This window comes from Lemur catta, chromosome 6, assembly GCF_020740605.2.
Source record: "Lemur catta isolate mLemCat1 chromosome 6, mLemCat1.pri, whole genome shotgun sequence".
Classification (NCBI taxonomy): domain Eukaryota; kingdom Metazoa; phylum Chordata; class Mammalia; order Primates; family Lemuridae; genus Lemur; species Lemur catta.
In genome coordinates, this window is record NC_059133.1 from 65304248 (window position 1) to 65321774 (window position 17527).

The 17527-nt window shown below is 36.2% G+C and overlaps 1 protein-coding gene across 1 annotated transcript in view; it reads right to left on the reverse strand.

Moving 5' to 3' along the window:
• Positions 1–274: 274 nt before the first annotated feature.
• MUC19 (mucin 19, oligomeric) overlaps positions 275–17527 on the reverse strand; it is a 146959-nt gene continuing 129706 nt past the window's right edge. Inside the window, 24 exon segments of the mRNA XM_045555171.1 lie at positions 275–458; positions 1463–1571; positions 2198–2237; positions 3220–3330; positions 4644–4681; positions 5018–5180; positions 5269–5300; positions 7099–7128; positions 8860–8907; positions 9072–9125; positions 9406–9456; positions 9923–9976; positions 10708–10761; positions 11217–11258; positions 11699–11752; positions 12006–12053; positions 14662–14718; positions 14861–14914; positions 15228–15281; positions 15412–15465; positions 15718–15762; positions 16219–16272; positions 16988–17041; positions 17448–17501. Of these exon segments, the coding sequence (XP_045411127.1) occupies positions 275–458; positions 1463–1571; positions 2198–2237; positions 3220–3330; positions 4644–4681; positions 5018–5180; positions 5269–5300; positions 7099–7128; positions 8860–8907; positions 9072–9125; positions 9406–9456; positions 9923–9976; positions 10708–10761; positions 11217–11258; positions 11699–11752; positions 12006–12053; positions 14662–14718; positions 14861–14914; positions 15228–15281; positions 15412–15465; positions 15718–15762; positions 16219–16272; positions 16988–17041; positions 17448–17501 (1538 nt within the window).

A 17527-nucleotide genomic window follows, 5' to 3' on the forward strand; every position in this document is an offset into this window, starting at 1 on the left:
TATACTGGAGAGTTGTGATGTGACTCAGTTTCTCCTTGACTTGCAGAATTGTTATTGCTATAATAAATACACATGCTCACTTGTTGCTTGCAAAGTTATATTTATTTTTCATATGCCATCAACATTTTTTGAGAATACAATGCCTCATAATGGGAACTCATTTTTTTTTTGAGTGAGATACAAATGTTTAGTTATTCTCACTATTTAATGACTGTTTTTGTTCACTTACAAAATAAATACCTGGCCTGTTATAACTGGGAAGGTGATGTTAGCATTAACTGGGTGTTGAGGTTGTAGACTGGTAGCACATGTCTAAACAAGAACAGGTTGTGGTGTGCCTGTATCTGTAAGATACTGTACTGCCATCAGAGCAGTCAAGAATAATGTCTCTGAACTCATAGTTTTCTTCTCGGCAGCAAAGGCACGAATTTTCCAACTGAAAGGTATCATAATTGTACCTAAAAGAAAAAAAAATTCAGTAATAAATAGTTTTAGAATGTCCTTTGAAATAAAATGACATCAGTGCTCAAATTCTAATTGTTTAAGTGACTTAGCAAACCTTCCAACCAATTCTTTTCCTAGACCTTGTATCCCCCCTCACTGTAAACTTCTGACGTAGATCAGTGATAATTGATATGTAAGATCAAAAGAAATAAGAAATCTTAAAAAAAGATCTATAATCTCAGAGTATTATAGTGCAAAAAAGTACATAAGGTAGATTTTTAAATATACAATTTAATACCAATTATCTATATTAATCTATATGCAAAAGTGTATATAAAGGAAAACATCTAAAATTCAAGTTTAAAAACAATTTGAGAAATGCACTTCCTTGGTTAAGTACCTTCTGTAGTCAGTGCATGAAGATGAATACATTTGCCACAAATGTATTGTTAAGCATATTCAGTAAACTACTTCAGAATGACTCATCACTATTTAAAATGTGTATTTTAATTCTCAGATTATTTTTTTATTTTTTATTTTTTTTTGAGACAGAGTCTTGCTCTGTTGCCCAGGCTAGAGTGCTGTGTTGTCAGCCTAGCTCACAGCAACCTGAAACTCCTGGGCTTAAGCAATCCTCCTGCCTCAGCCTCCCAAGTAGCTGGGACTACAGGCCTGGAACACCATGCCCGGCTAATTTTTTCTATATATTGTTAGTTGTCTGGTTAATTTCTTTCTGTTTTTTAGTAGAGACAGGGTCTCGCTCTTGCTTAGACTGGTCTTGAACTCCTGACCTTGAGTGATCCTCCCGCCTCGGCCTCTCAGAGTGCTAGGATTACAGGCGTGAGCCACCATGCCCGGCCCTCAGATCTTAATAGATATGTTTCATTAAGCCCTGATCATAAAGCAGCATTTGCTCTCACATAAAAATTTCTCCATGTAATGATTTAAAATCTTAATCCCCTCCCCACATACAAGGTTACAAAATTAATGCATAGTACAAATTCAGAGAGAAACTCACCTGACAGTCTTTTTGCATTCCCCTACGCATCTTGCCATCTTAACTCTTTTGCTGCAACCATTGTAGTGAACGGTCACATTTATAGGTGAAGATCTGCAGTCATTCTTACCTAAAACAAAATGGGTAAGAGTCAGAAGTGAGGTTTTAACATTAACAATTGCTAAGCTTCAATTTTCTTAACCATAAGGAATTAGCAACTACTTCACAATGTTATTGAGGGGATTAACTATCTCAGCACCCAGCACAAGGTGGCTAGTTAATAGTCAGATGGATGGTGTCTTGCTAGTGCTATTATTACTATCACAGGTGAAGGAGAGGGGAAGGGCAAAGTAGGAGGAAGGGACAGAAGGGAAGGGGAAAACAGAGGAAGATGGATTATTTTTTACATCTGTTTTTCTCACTGTTGATCATTCTTATGATCTAATACACCAATTTACAACATAACTTGCTGAGATCAGAAGAGAAAGCTACTTTTTTCCATGAAAATTAATTTTTCCCTTGTAAACATCATTGGTTTTTACTGGGAAGTATGCTTCAATCAACATGAATAAATAACCCTAATACATTATATAAACTACCAATTGATATTTGTATATATATATAGGTTAGATTACCTGTTGTGTTAAAAATATAGGAGAGTTACTTTTACCCATTCTGCCATTTTGTTTTAAAGAAACACTGAATTTTTGTCAACAGCTTACATATCCTCTCTATGTGGAGCTCAACTTTACTTACATGTATAGCAACACTTTTCTGAATCATAGACTCTATTCTCCTGTAGGGGTAAAAGAAAAGACAGATAAGAAAATTTCTTCCAACTTTTTCTATAAATAATATAACATTTCTTAATTTATTGAAATAGCATCACAAAAAGGGAAATTAAACATGATAATCTGATCTCAGATCTAGTAAGCAGGAGTGGGAAAGCAATGAGATGACCCGAGTTATAAAAATGAAACTCAGTATTTAAACTAAAACTTTTTAACAATGGGTAGAAGGGGAAAACAATATTTAAAACCAAATTATTTTTAAAGATAAAATATAATAAAAAATTATTCCTCACATATTAATTGAAAAATACTAGTGCTATTACCACTAGACACTATATGCGTCTCACAGTTAGGATCTGTACCTTTCACTTTGAGACATGGATAGGCTTAAAATTATAACAAAGTAAAAGCTTGATATTGAAATCCAGTATTGGAGTTCTAAAATAAAACTTTATATTTTCAGAAACAACTGAATTTTAAACCTCTCTTTATAATTTAAACTTTACCATTCATTAATATAAAACCCCATCATATTTGAGAGGCATAGAAATGAAGGAAAACTGTGGCACAAAGAGATCTAAACAGCACATATTTATGTGATTATATGGTAAATTTGTATTTTCACAGACAATGATTAACCTTGATTCCATGAGCTACTGGGGAAAAAAAGGTGGTGGGATTTTGTTTGTTTGTTTGTTTAAAGATACCAAAATGCCTTCTATAATAACTTCTAGAATAGCACTAAATTGTTATAGAGCCTGAAAAATCTGTGCCTTTCTTGATATGAAAAATATACTTAACAATAAAAGGTGGACATATTTGGAAACCTGGCTCTGGATGAAATAAATTTGTTTTAAAAGCTATGGAATCTGTTAGAGTTCTATGTGTTGGTGAGACATAAACTTTTTCAAATAAGAAAGAAAACAGGTTGGGTTTGTGTTCAACATGAGAAGTGAATTTTATTGATGATTAGTTAAGATGACTTACTTCTGCACACCAGGTCTGCTTTGGGCAGTTCTGGACTACTGCAATGAGGCCAGTGCTATTGCAGGAGTAGGAGACACATGGGTTGCTGGGGTCCTCAAATGAAGCACCAATCTAGTAGGAAGGGGAGAAAAAATAATTGTTTGCCTTGATTTCTTTTTGAGGTGGACAATAAAACCGGTAAAAAAAAAAAAATTAAAATTCACACTTAGTGACTTTCCAGAGGCAGTTTCTGCTATCAGGTTAATAGTTAAGAAAGTTGTCTACTTCCATGGATAAATCAAAGTTCTTCAATGAGAACACAGAATATGTTAAGATTCTCAATCCTCAAATTAAGATTCACCAGCATTTACTCTACCATATTTTCAAGAATTTTTTAAGAAAGGTTATTTGATTGAGCAGTTTACCAACTGTTGTGTTCTAAGCTTAAAGGAAAACAAGAAATCTAAGTAGGAAAAAAAATGGCACAAAATAGGTTTATCAGATTAGAACAAATGGCAAGTGTTAACAAGATGTCTTCTATTTATGCTTGTGTTCCTATACTTTTAAATCTCTCTAGATTGCTCTATAATTAGCTTATGTTCAACATTAAAACAACAGTTTGAGAAGCCATCAGGGCAAGATGAACTTTCTGATAAACTGAAATTTTACTATGTCAACTATTTTGCATATAAACAATTAGGGGAAAACAATTTTTCCTTTTGTTCCTGAAATATTATCATTTATAGGTTCAAGGCAGATCAGTTGTGGAAACTAAAAATTAATTTCCAAAGAAGCCCATGTGGAAATAAAAGGGTTTGAAAGTAAAACCCTCACAGGCAGTTTTATCTATTTCCTAACATACCACATATATTTTTAGATTAAATTAATATTTGGTATCACCAGTTCAAACATGTTAATATCAATTTGAGAATAATCTGATTTTTATGACTTCCTGCTACTTTTTCTAAAAAAGTTAAATTACTGTCTAAAATGCCAAATCAGTTGTCAAAATCCAGCCTTGAAAATACTATGTTGCTATATCCACATCATGGAGTTCTAGTCCTTTGGGTTTTCGTATTTGATCTCTGACAGCTTGGCCATCTGATCTTTCTGGTTATAATTACAGTTTAACTCTGTTCATTGATTTGAATGTTACGAAGTATGTCTTCTCCATCTGGCAAGGCCCATGGGAAATTTTGTTCAGAAGGTCCACTGCTGAGTAGTTAATGATCAAGTTCTATATTTTCCCCCTTTGAAGAGAGGCATGGTGAGTGTTACATTTGATGTTCCTTTGGAAATGGATATGGGGAAAAAATGAACAGGTTCCAACCCATCATTACTATTTTTTTCTTTCCATATTATAAGCTGAAAGTCCCTTGGTGTAGTCACCCTTACATTTATTCATATAATTTAACAAAGATATTTTAATGAAGAAAAGATCTTACCCTATAGTCAGTATTGTTAAATGAACATGTTCTTGGTTCTGAAAATTAAATACATTATTTTGTAAATAAAAAATTATAATTATTTTAGAATAAAACAAATTGTAGATAGGATCACAATTACCAGTTATAATGTTTCTCCTCACAATCTCATAATCTCCCTTTAATCTACTGATTATTATATTTGTTAACTGTGAATTCTGGGTATATCCCATTCTGAAGGTGGTAAGTTTTAAGAATGCAAGTACTGAGTTCTGTTTTATTATTAATACACCTGTCTAGTATTGTGTTTAACAAATATTAGCTCAAAAAATCTCTTGAATCTGTGAATAAATAATGAACAGATTCAATGCAAATAATATATTATGAATACACACCACAGTATCCGGTTTCACAGCAGGTATCATTAGATTTGAACTTTACAAGCTTTTCTCCAGTTTTGCATGTGGGTGGAGAAGGGCACTCCTGAGGTTTGCAGTCTACAGTCTTTGCAGCAGTACAGGTACAATTGTGGCAATTGCTAGTCCAGGTGTCTCCAGGCTACATATACAAACCAAGTTTAGACCTCTATTCAAATAAAAGAATGAGGGAGATTTTGGATTAAAGTAGAGCAAAACTGTATACTTACAGTTTTTTCTTCTCCCAGTGGACCATGACAAACTGTTAAAATGAAATGATAAATGGTAATTAAATTTGGCAAAATATAACCATCTGTTATTTACAGATAACCACCAGGTGGCTAATACTGTAATTGGCAGTAGGATTTCAGAGTCACAGAATTATGGAGGATTACAGGGTGCCTTAAGGTGGATAAATCACATCTACTTGCTTCAAGCAAACTGTTCCTAACAAGCATATCCTATTTTTACAATCCCCAGCAAAGAATAATTCTTAATTTCTCCTGGCAGTGGTCGATACATCTTATGGCTACTAACTGACTTGTTGTTTTACAGTCTGACTTTTGTTTCCACAATCCTACAAATTACCAAACTTTCATAATTACCAGACCCATGGGCCCATTCTCAGTTTAAATTCTCTGCCATAGTTGACATTATTAATTCTCACCTTCTTGAAAAATGTTTTCCTTTCTTCAGCTTGAACACTATGAAACTCCTGTCTTTACTAGCAGCTCTTCTTACTCATTTTGTCTCTATTCTTCCTTCCATCTCCACAATGTCTACAGTAACATCAAGTGGATGGCTCTCAAACTTCTAGCTCCAGTCCAGACCTCTCTTGTGAGCTACTGACCTAGTTCTCTACCTAATAAATAGCATCCCGGCACATCTATAAGAACCTCAAACAATCTTTACACACAACAGATTGTATCATCTTGCCCGGAAAACCAGCTTCTCTTCTAAACTGGCTTCCTCCTGTTAAGGACAGAGCTATTCTTTCGGTCATTCAAGCTGAAAACTTAGGACCCATTCAATTCCTTCCATCACTTGGCATATACTGCCAAATCCTGTATCTTCACCTCACTTTAATCTCTTCCTTTCCTTATTCTACTTGCTACAATACTACTGCAAGATTTTATCTTTGATCTAGCATACTCTACTGGCTTTTTAAAGGGTTACGCTGACACAGAGCTCTTCCTGATTCAATCAATTCTCTACACAGTAGGTAAAATAATTTTTCTAAAGTCTAATTCTTATCTCATTACTGCTTTGATTAAAAACTCTTGGTGGCACCTTAATCTTGTAAAATAAACATCTTGATCTAGCATTTAACTTCCAAGGTTTCCCATATTGTGACAGAAATCCACCTTCTCAACTTTGTCTCACTTCTCTCATTTACCCAGCCCTGCACTAATCTACATATTGTTCTTAAACTCCAATTCTGTAATAAAATACCTGGGGATTCCTTGAAAATATATGTAATACATAACATGTACTCTCTATGCAATATTTTATATTTTTTACTGTGAAATTTGTTTTCTGCCTGATATGAAAATTGTCTTTGTGTTTGAAAATTTCCCTTCTCCCACTATGAATGAGGTTTTTTTTTACTAATGTTTTTCCATTTGCTGCAAAGCATATCACATTGTCTTGAGAATAGTAGGAACTCAAAGTTCCCTAAAATTACTGAACTCTGGATAACATGAATTTTTATAGCTACAGTAAAACCCTCAAAAAAGTTGGAATTATCAAGTTTTAAAAATGTTCACTATCAAGTGGCAATATTTTGATCAAGATATCATATAATTACATGAAACAGTAGGTAAACTTTATTTTGATCTAAGTAACCACGTATATTTGTTTAGTTTGGCTTCATTTGTGAATGCAAAAACAGACTGTTACTCCCTATTTATTTGGCAAATAAGAGCTAAATTCATCCACTTCAAGTTTTCCTATCTTGTAACATTTCTATGTCTAGTGAGTTTTATTAGCATGACATCTGAAATTTGATTTACAAGAAGAACCATTAATGCAGAATGATTATGAAGTGGTGGCATTCTTACCTGGAGCTGGTGGAAGTGATGTTAGACATTCTGGGTAAAAAGAGGAAACTCATGTTAGTCTCTAAGGTTACTGGAGTAGTGATGGGGCTAGTTATCTAATTCATTATTCTATTGCTGGAAATATACTGGTTCCATAGCTAGTCTTACAAACAGACACATTCCCATCCATCTCCCCTTTTTGCTCCTCATTGCATTTGAAATTCTACCATTAGAGAGTATGTCCTTTCGCACCTGCAATTTTAATGGGAAGGAAATATGAAAATCAAAGGGAGAAAGGAGAAAACATCAAGGTAAATTCTTCAAAATTTTCTTGGAAGACAGTTTAATGAATAGAACAATAAAATAGATAACCAAACAAGAAAAAAGATAATTCAGATAGAGGATGAAATAAGCATTATTAATTATCTGGTTTTGATCCTTTAAGAACTTTTTCTTCTTTTTATCTTCTTGAAGTACTTCAATTTTGTTCTATCTCCCCCCCCACACCAAATGCTTTATACTGGTCATAAGCATTCTTCTGAGCCTTCACACATCACATGTTTTTGGTCAACCCACCAATCCACTCACAAATTTCAAATTCTATTCTAAAACTGCTAAAAATAAAATATTTTTATTCTACCTACCAAGAAAAACCTGGCCTAGGAGTAACAGGATATTGTAAAAGAACTTAAAATTTCTACATGTTCAGAAAAAGTGACCAAATATTAATATTAATAACAGGTATAAAAATATAGATAAAAAGGAGTTAAGGGTTTGATATTTTTAAAGAATTTTTATCATACCATATTTTTCCTATATACAGATATTTAAAAGATAACAAGGGAATAGTATGAACACTTTATGCACTAATTTTGACAACATAGATGAGATGGATATATTCCTTAAAATACACAAGCTAACCAAGTTCATTCAAGAATAAATAACCAGAATATCCCTATGCCTATTTTTTTATCTTTATTTTATTTGAAAATTTAGGGGATCAACTGTCTCTAACTCCTTACTGAGGGAGGCTAGACTAGTTCCTAATTATGAATGCTTAGCAGATTAATAGAAACCAGCAATAGGAGAGAGAAGTGATCAGTTAAGCATAAATACAGCAGAAAATCTTCCCTTATCAGAAATGCAAGGGTACATTGGAGATATTTGTAAGAGGAGCCATAAAGAACAATCTCCTAATCTCCACACTGCTACCAGAATAATTTCTCTAGAACAACCATCTGATCATTATCATTCTCTTGATAGAATTCTTAAGGAGATCTCATTTACTGTAAGGATAAAGTCTCATTTCAGGTTGGTTCTTCACGAACTTTACTTACCTTTCCAATCTCATTTCCTCCCTAAACCTCACATAGTCATTGCTGACACCTGGTTGATTCCTGAACTCTCCCCTGTGGTCTCATGTCTTTGTCTGTTCAAGGGCAGTTTGGCAGGAATTCCCTCCCCACCTCAGCCAATGCTAAACTCAATCGCCTCCTTTCTGATGCCCTCACTCAACACTACCAAATGATAAGCGGAAACGAACACTCTACTCTCACCCCACTCCCGGGACAATACATGTTTCAGGGTTATCATTAAATACGCAGTAATGATAATATCTGTGCCCATAATCTCTCCCCCTCTACACACAAAATATAAAATGGGAAATGCTGTACCTTACTGATGTGTTTGCTATTAATGTCTGTGATGGAGTTTAGCACATACAAGATAAAGAAGCATTAGCTGAAATGGTAACAAAGAAATTAGGGCTTTTCCCATACTGACCTGTTTTATTTTCAGTTTCTTGATCCACTGTTGCCACTACAGTGGTTTCTGGGGGAAAATGAAAGGAAGGTATTGTGATTTTATTAGAATAACATGCACACATCCAGTCTGTGTGTACATGCATGCACAGATGACAGCACAAATTCATGCTCAAGGAAAGCATCGTGTGGAATAGAGAAGGCATCTGGTTCATTTGGGGCATTTCATTTTACCTGGCTGGAATACGTGTGGGCTTGTTGCGACTCCTGCTAAAACTGTGGTGGAACCTGCAAGAGGAAATATAAAACACTGTAGGACTTGCACCCCTTCATCATCCCCTTCTCACAATTCAAAAGCTGCATGAATAAGTCTTCCGGAAGGGAGCTCTGGTGAAAGCTTAAACCAATACTCCCAGGGAAGAAAGGTATCCCCAGTGGAACAGCAAAGTCATGTCCCTCACAAAAGCTGAAGGGTGTCTCCCTTCTCCCCTTTCTCCTCTCCTTTCCTACCATCCCTTTCCCCCTAACTCAGCTCCTATGTATAATCAAAGCCACCCTGATCATTCACCTGTTTGCACTCCAGTTCCAGAGGTTTCTTTGACTCCTATGGAAACAGTAACTGCTAAGAAAGGAACAAAAGTGGTGAGAGTACAGGGACCTAGAGAAGCTAGAGCTTAACTTCATCTAAAAAATTAAATTTAGTTTTAAAAATTAACAGATAAAACTATTGTGTACATAATTTTTTGAGGAATATATACATTGTGGAATGAGTAAATCTAGCCAATTAACATATGGCATTACCTCACTTATTTTTGTGGTGAGAACACACTCTTAGCATTTTGCAAGAATACTATATAAACACTAGTTACAATCATGTTGTATAATAATAGATCTCTTGAACTTATTCCTCCTAACTAAAATTTTGTATCTTTTGACCAACATCTCCCCAAGCCCAGCCCCTAAACACAAACTACCCCAGGCCCTGGTAACTACTATTCTATTCTCTACTTCCATGCGAGCTGCAGATAAGCTATCCTATCCTTTTGAGATGCCACCAAGAAAAATTCATGTATTATTTGACTTACCTGTGGTGGAAATTCCAGGAGAAATGGTTGTTTCAGATGCTTCATTGGCCGTACCTAAAATGAGCAAGGGAAGAGCAATAAATTTCTGGTTTGAGAAGAGCATGTACCCTAAGATACCTCCACATGGAACAAGAGTGTCAAAGCACCTGGGACATACCAATGCATCTGACGCCAAGCTCATGTCCCGGCCATTGAAACATTAAGAGGTTCCTATCTTAGGAACTCCTTGTTCACAGAGGTGAACTGAATGTTTTCCTATGACTCTGATAGTTTTCACTTCTGAGACCCCCTTCTCTAAGTGACAAGTGCTTTTCTCACACTTAACTGTTTTACTTCATGTAACTTGGTTTCTTGGTTCTCCTGTATTAGTTCAGGGGTTGCAGGAAGAGAAGTTTATAAGACAGCGAGAGAAAATGAGAAAATATCTGTAATGACCAATATTTCAGCCTCTACTTTCTCCTCTAGCCCCAGAAACCCAGAACAAAAAGGCAACTTTAGATGGCCAGAAAAGATAAACTGTCTAATGAGTTTCTATCCCATTTCCTGAGCCTCTGGTCTTTATCCTCGGTATCCCCCTATGTTTAAGCAACAGTAGGAGTCATTAATGAGAAACCAACAGATTTAAACCACTGACACTTATTTACACCTAAGAAAGGCAAAGAAGAATGAGGTAGATACAACACAGCTGTTGTAGCTATGCCGATGCAACAGCAGTCAGTTCCAAAAAAGAGATCTTATTTTTCTAGTCTTAGACACTTAGAGTTACTTACTAAATATTTATTTACCTGTGTTGGAACCTCCAGAAATAGCTGTTGAGCCAGAGGCTGTGCCAGTGGTGCCTGTAATAACAGGGAAGGATAAGTCTCACCAAGTTTTTCTTATCTTAAGAAGAAAATGGTATTGTCAAGTTTCCCTGCTTCTCTGAAGCAATAGAAAGCAATTTAACACATTTTCTTGCACCAAATGTTAGGCCTGGCTTGTTTTCCAATGTATTTTCATGATTGCATGTTCACAGAAATATGAGGGGAAAAAAGTCACAATTGCCTCATAGATCTCAATTCTCTAGATCTAGAATCATCTAGACTGATTACTAAATTAGAGAGTGTTTCTCTTATATGCATATGATTTACTTCCAGTAAAGTTTTCTAAAGTAAATGTAAGAAGAGAGAGAAGTTCTCCAGGGGAAGAAAACCAGAAAAACAAATTGACTAAACTTGTGATCAAGGGTTAGGCATCTTAATCAAAGCCTTATTTAGCGAAATCACTTGCATCTATTAGAGTAACCTCTACTGACCTTCTTGGCTGCTGGTGACTTCTATTGATCCTGTGGTGTTGCCTGAGAAAACAAGGAGTAAAGAAATGATATGTCTAGAGAATTACATCTATAATATGTCCTTTGGGAAAAAACAGAGAGTTAATCTAGGTTGGCCTCATGGTCTGCTATTAAAGGAAAAGCAACCACTTCTTAGCCATATTCATTTTCAGTCTGAGCAATCACTGAAAGAGGTATGCAACTATGAGAAGCAAACTATCATTCAAAATCTGTGTATAGTAAACTCAAATGGAAAAATTATTAAGAATCAAAAATCCTGCAAAACTTACCTAGTGCAATTTTTGCTTCAGTGGTTCCAACTCCTTTAAAAGTTGTGGCCTCTGTGAGAGCAAAGGAGGAAAATTGAGAAGATGGAGAATTTGTTAACATGCAAATGATACGGCAGTATATGACCCGGTCCCTACAGCCATTTAAAGGAGAATTCCTTTTACTACTTGACTTACCTGTTCTAAAACCTCCAGGTGAAGCTGTAGTTCCAGAGCCTGTCCCAGTGGAACCTGGGATGGGAGAGAAGAAAGGAGTAATGCGGGCAAGGTCTTTCTTATTGAATAGGGATCATGGTTTAGGACAAATCTATGTGTTTCTGTGAAACAATGGATTCCTTATCCCAAGAGGTGAAATAAACATGCTTTTCCCTGTTCTTTTACGTTCCCTGTGGTAAGCGGCATCTTCTGGGATCCTTTTCCAGAGTTAGTGTCATGGAGACAGAAACCTTCCTAATTCTTACCTTTTTCAATTCCCTATGCTCACCTGCTTGATTTCCAGTTGGTTGGCTTCCTGGAATTATGCTGGTGACTCCTGAAGGTTAAAAAATGGGAGGAATTGTGAATCTTGATGTTTTAATTCTTTCAAGTTTCCTTCTTCTACTTTCAAAGTATTATAACTACGAGGCTAGGTTATCTGAAAAATGAAACATTCAAAAAACTACATGTCCCCAGTAAACTCTGGCTGATACTGTTTGAGATTCTGAATTTCCTAAATTAGAGGTAATGTGGTCTTCTGGTCACAGTATGGTACATCCCATTACTCCCATACTCTGTGTTATGTTATCTAGGTTGGAAACTTCTTGGTTACTGGTTACACATTGGCAATTGCTGAACCCAAACTCCTCCCCTTTCCAGGTTACTTTACTCACCCTTTACAGATATCAGTGAACCCAAGGAACTCTGTTTTCTCTTCTCACTCTACGTGACTACCCTACATAAACTCATCAGCACCCATAGTTTCAAATATCATTTGTAAGAAAATGACTGACAAAATCTCTAACTTCAGTTTTGCCTTCTCTTCTGGGCTCTAGTCATCCTCATCAGCTCTACTGGGTATCACTACCAGGAAACCTCAGAGCAATTCAAACTCAAGCTATCAGAATCTGATCTCAATACATCTACCAATTAGCATTTTTTTACTCCAGTATATTCCCATAGTGGATGGCACCATCATGCATCCACCCAAGCACCCACGCCGTGAACTAGGACTCTCTTCTCCTTTATCCTTTCAAACACATTAGTTGATTCTAACTGGCCAACAACACTCCTGCCCCTGCTACCCCTTATTTCAGTCCCTAGTCATCTCTCACTTCAAGCAGACTCCAAACTAGACAACATGCTTCCACCAACCCCTCTTACTCTCCCTCATATTAATCCTCTTTCTACCTTGTGACTAATTCATCTTCCAAAAAAACTAATCTGGGCATGGTAATCAACCTACCTAAAACCTTTCAATTGCTCCTCCTTGCCCATGGAATCAAGTTTTAAATTTTTTATGTTATAAGCCCTATATAATAATGTTCTCATTACAGGATACAGAATTGTTGAATTGATCTCCTTTTTCCCCTTCATTTTAAAACATTTGTCTTAACTTTGCCATCTAGAAGCTCCAAAAAAACCTCCCGGTATCCTCTCTTGCAATGTTTTCCCAACATCTGGGTTGTATTCCACAAGCACATTTTGTATTAGTTTCCTGAACATTTCAGACTATTTTACATCCCCATGCTTTTTAATATAATAGGAAAAATATTCCTTTCCTTGAATAAATTAAAAAATCTCTATATAAGATCCCCCACCCCAAATGCCTTAAGTCTATTTCGGTCATCTTCATTTATCTAGGTTGGAAATTTCTTGGTTACTGGTGACTTTGCCTTATACAATAGTAGTGCCTGCAAAGACAAGTGTGGAAATATTTACCTAAAAAGACTTGTGCCTCCATTGAGGTATTTACTTCTGGGAAGCTATGTCTTAATAAAGATGCATCTAATTAACTCTTTACTCCAGGAAATTCCAGAACATTGATATGATCAACCCAATTGACTCTAATATTAAAAGTCTTATCTCTGGTCAGGCAAAATGCCACCAGTAATCAATGAAATCCCAACAATCTGCAATGCAGTGACCTGTTTGTATTTTACTACCACTGGTGGTGTTGGTGGTGCTTAGTACTGAAGTTGTAGTTCCTGGGAGTAAAAAATAAATAAAATAGGTGATTTTTAAATAATTTTGAAATCTAGAAAATATTTTGTGTTGTTATAGTAGAAGACATATTCTCAGTGAAGATGGCTTTTTTGCTGAGATACTATTAAGAGCTTTCTTTGGTAACTTTGACTAATTCCTGTTGGAATTTCCAGCAACAAATATCATAAAAGAAGCTGCTCCAGTGGCATTTGAAATGAAAATAAGATTTAGGGATGGATAGATTATGAAATAGACAAGAAATAATAGTAATGGTTTTTTTGTCCCTAGAATAGCATAGACTTGGACAAATTTACATGTTTCTTATAAGCAGTAAAATGGTTTCTCTATGCAAAGAGAAGCAAAAACCATGTTTTCTCACAGACTTTCTCATTCCCCCAAATGAATATATGGCAAAACTCTCATTCTGGAACTCTTTTTCTATAGTTAAATACTTTGGAAAGTGCTTTACATGTGTTCGCCTGTTTTACTTCCTGTGACTTGGCTCCCTGGTGCTTCAGTGGGGATTCCTTGGAAGTAAGGGGTGAATTGTAAAAACTGAATTTGTTAGAACCTTAGTCATGAGGATAAACCCATGAGAATGCATTTATACTCAATAGAAGTCCACAATGGGTGAATTAAACATTTCTACTAACCAGGACTTGAATTTTCTGGGCCCCTGGAAACTCTAGCTGATCCTAAAGTAGTACCTATGAAAGCAAGATGGATAAAGGATTGAGAGCAACAACACAACATTCTTAGCTTCATAAAACCACATCTAAAAGGCTGGAGTGCAAAGAAAAATCAGTCTGAAGGGCAATGGCCAAAGCTGATTTACTTGACATATTATCTCTTCAAATGACATACAAAACCCTGTTTCAGCTGCACTTATTCATCATCTGCCACAAATTCAACCAGAGAATTGTTGAGAACACAAAAGGCTGAAAGAGCATGCCACTCACCAGTTGCCATTCCAACCGCAGTGGTAGTAGTTTCAACTTCTATAGAAGTTATAGCCTCTGAGAAGTAGGAGAAAGTGGTAAAAAATGCAGACAATTAGAAAAATGTGTAGTAGTATTACTTTATGTAATATCCCTGTGGGAGACATCAGGTCCTCTGAAGTTCACAGAGGCAGGTGTCCCCAACTCTTTCATGACTTACTTGTGTTAGAATTCCCAGGTGCAATGGTTGTACCAGTAGTTATTCCAGTGGTAACTGAAATCACAAGAGGAGAAAATCAATTTATGAATTCTCTTTTACCTAAAACTAGGATTTAGTTTATAACAATGGGTTTTCCTGAGTGAACTTTATATCAGGAACTTTCTTGCCTTAAGTGATACATCACACATGTTCTCTATTATACCATTGTATTACAAATACATAAAGGGCAGTTCACAGGGAGTAAAGTGTTAATATTCTGGCAATTTGTACTAAAAGAGATTGAGTAAAACTTCCACTAAGTTCACTATAGCCAAGATGATTTACCTTAAGATGAAGAGAAAAATAATTGTTGACTATTTGCACACACCTATTTTAATTCCAGCCTTGGTGTTTCCACTACCTCCCAAAGAAGTTGTGGCATCTATGTGAAAGCAAAAAAGGAGAAGAGAAGTAAATTCAGATCACCTGGGAAAAATTTGGTGGTACCCCCAGGGTATGTCAGGCAATGTGTATATTTTGAGGAGGGGTTGTAGGAGGGAATATTGATATACCTGTGCTGGAACTTCCAGAGGCAACTGTCGTGCCAGAGACTACACCACTGGTGCCTAATGCAGGGGAGAGAAAAAGAGAAAGAGAATCCAAATAGTGATGCATTTACCATCCTGAGAAGAGCATGGGCAACAATGACTGGCTATAGCTCAAAAGTAGCAGATCATCCTTCTGGGCTACTCTGTGAAGGTGAAGTGCATTCTCTATTTATAAACTCAGAGTCACAATAAACACATTAGCTCATGGTCCAACCTTGATTATTTGCTTTCTGAGGCAAATAGAAGGCTCAGGGCCTTTCCCATGGTTACCTGTTTCACTTCCAGGGCTTGACCTCTTGGATGTGCCAGCGGTAGCTTTTAATGACAAGAAATAGAAACCATATTTGTGTAAAGGTATTCAACTGTATTCAATTAACAAACTTACAACATCTGAAATCTAAAATATAATAGACCTAAACCTCCAGAGTTACTTCCATCATTTCTGCTTTCCTAAATAGGAACTATATAGATTCTGCTGTCTCCATATATTCCGAGGTAATAGCTTGAATGTGAAGAGGGGAATCTTTCTGGACTCTGAGCACCTTCAGAATTACAGTATAAGTATCTCTTCTCTTAGGAGAAGTGATATTTTTATAATATAAGCTTTGTCTAACAATGGTCTCTCTGAAAATGCAAAAGCCAAATATAAATTATTGGGAACTCAAGAGTTGCCAATTCCACTTTCATAGGTTATGCTCTTTTCTATGGAAGTTGTAACTTTAGAGAAGAAAAAGGAAAAAAGAAATAGCACCTGTTTCCTTATTGACTCACCTGTGTTGGAACTGCCAGGTGAGATGGTACTGCCAGGGACCACTCCAGTAATACCTAAAAGAAAAAAATGAAATGGCATCATTATGTCAATTTCATACCTATAATAAGAACAACATATTCTAAAATAGGATTTGAGACACTACAAAATTCTTTATTATGTGAAAAGACCATTTCTAGGGATAGCTTTTCCATGGCTGTTGTGTGTGTTTGCTAATGTAATGAATGCTTCATTCTTGACATAAACTTGGTGACAGGGGAAGGTAAAACATGGGGCAGGGGGTGGAGCCTTAGTGATAACACCCCTTTGGACTCATAACAAAACAAAGGTGTTCTCCTTTTCTTACCTGGTTGAATGCTAGTGACTTGGCTACTTGATACTCCTAGAAGAAGAAACAAAGCAGAACTGAGTACTTGTTAAATTTTCATTTAGGTAAAATACTGATACAAGAAATTTTAGTGTTCTACACAAGTTTAGATATGTAGCAAAGGAATCTCGTGGTATAGTGTAGTAATAGTATAGTGTCATGGGTAAGAGGATGGACTCTGGAGTAAGACGGCCTGAGTTGAAATGTGCTGTTCACTTACTGTGTGATCTTGGGCAAGTTAGTATTTTTGAACCATATTTTTCTCATCTATAAAATTTGTGAAAACAATATTGAGAAGGATGTAGACTAGTACCTGGCACACAGTGCATTCTAGAAAGCTGTTAGCTACCATATTGCTGTTGTTACAAGCGAAAAGAGAAGAGGTTAGAAAGCTGTGTGCTCACGTGTATTTATTCCACTTCCTGTGGTTCCACCACCTCCAATGGATGTTGTAGCTTCTAAGAGAGAGAAAACGTAGAAAAATGTGAGGTGACCAGGATTTAGCATTCTGAGGAAAGTTAAGGATGCACTTTTCTTGGTAACAATACCAAGGGAGACTTTACTACTAGACCTCATGCTGTGGAGGGTTCTCACCAGCTGGTCAGCTCACCTGTGTTAAAACTCCCAGGTTCAAGTGTGGTGCCAGAGGCCAGCCTAGTGGTGCCTGCAACAAGGACAGTGGTGACTTTTCCTCTCACTTGATTGGGAATCAAGTTTCAAAAGAAAACATTATTGATCTTAGATAAGAGTTCCTACAAAAGCTTCTCCCCAAGAAACCCTTCTACTACAAAGCAAAGTATAATTGTAATTTATCACCCAAAAGTCACACATACACACTCTCACACATACACCATTAATTCTCACCTGTTTTCCATCCTACTATAGTGGTTCCACCGATTGCTGTGGAAGTTGTGGCTTCTGGAAGAAAAAGAAAAGACAGGTAA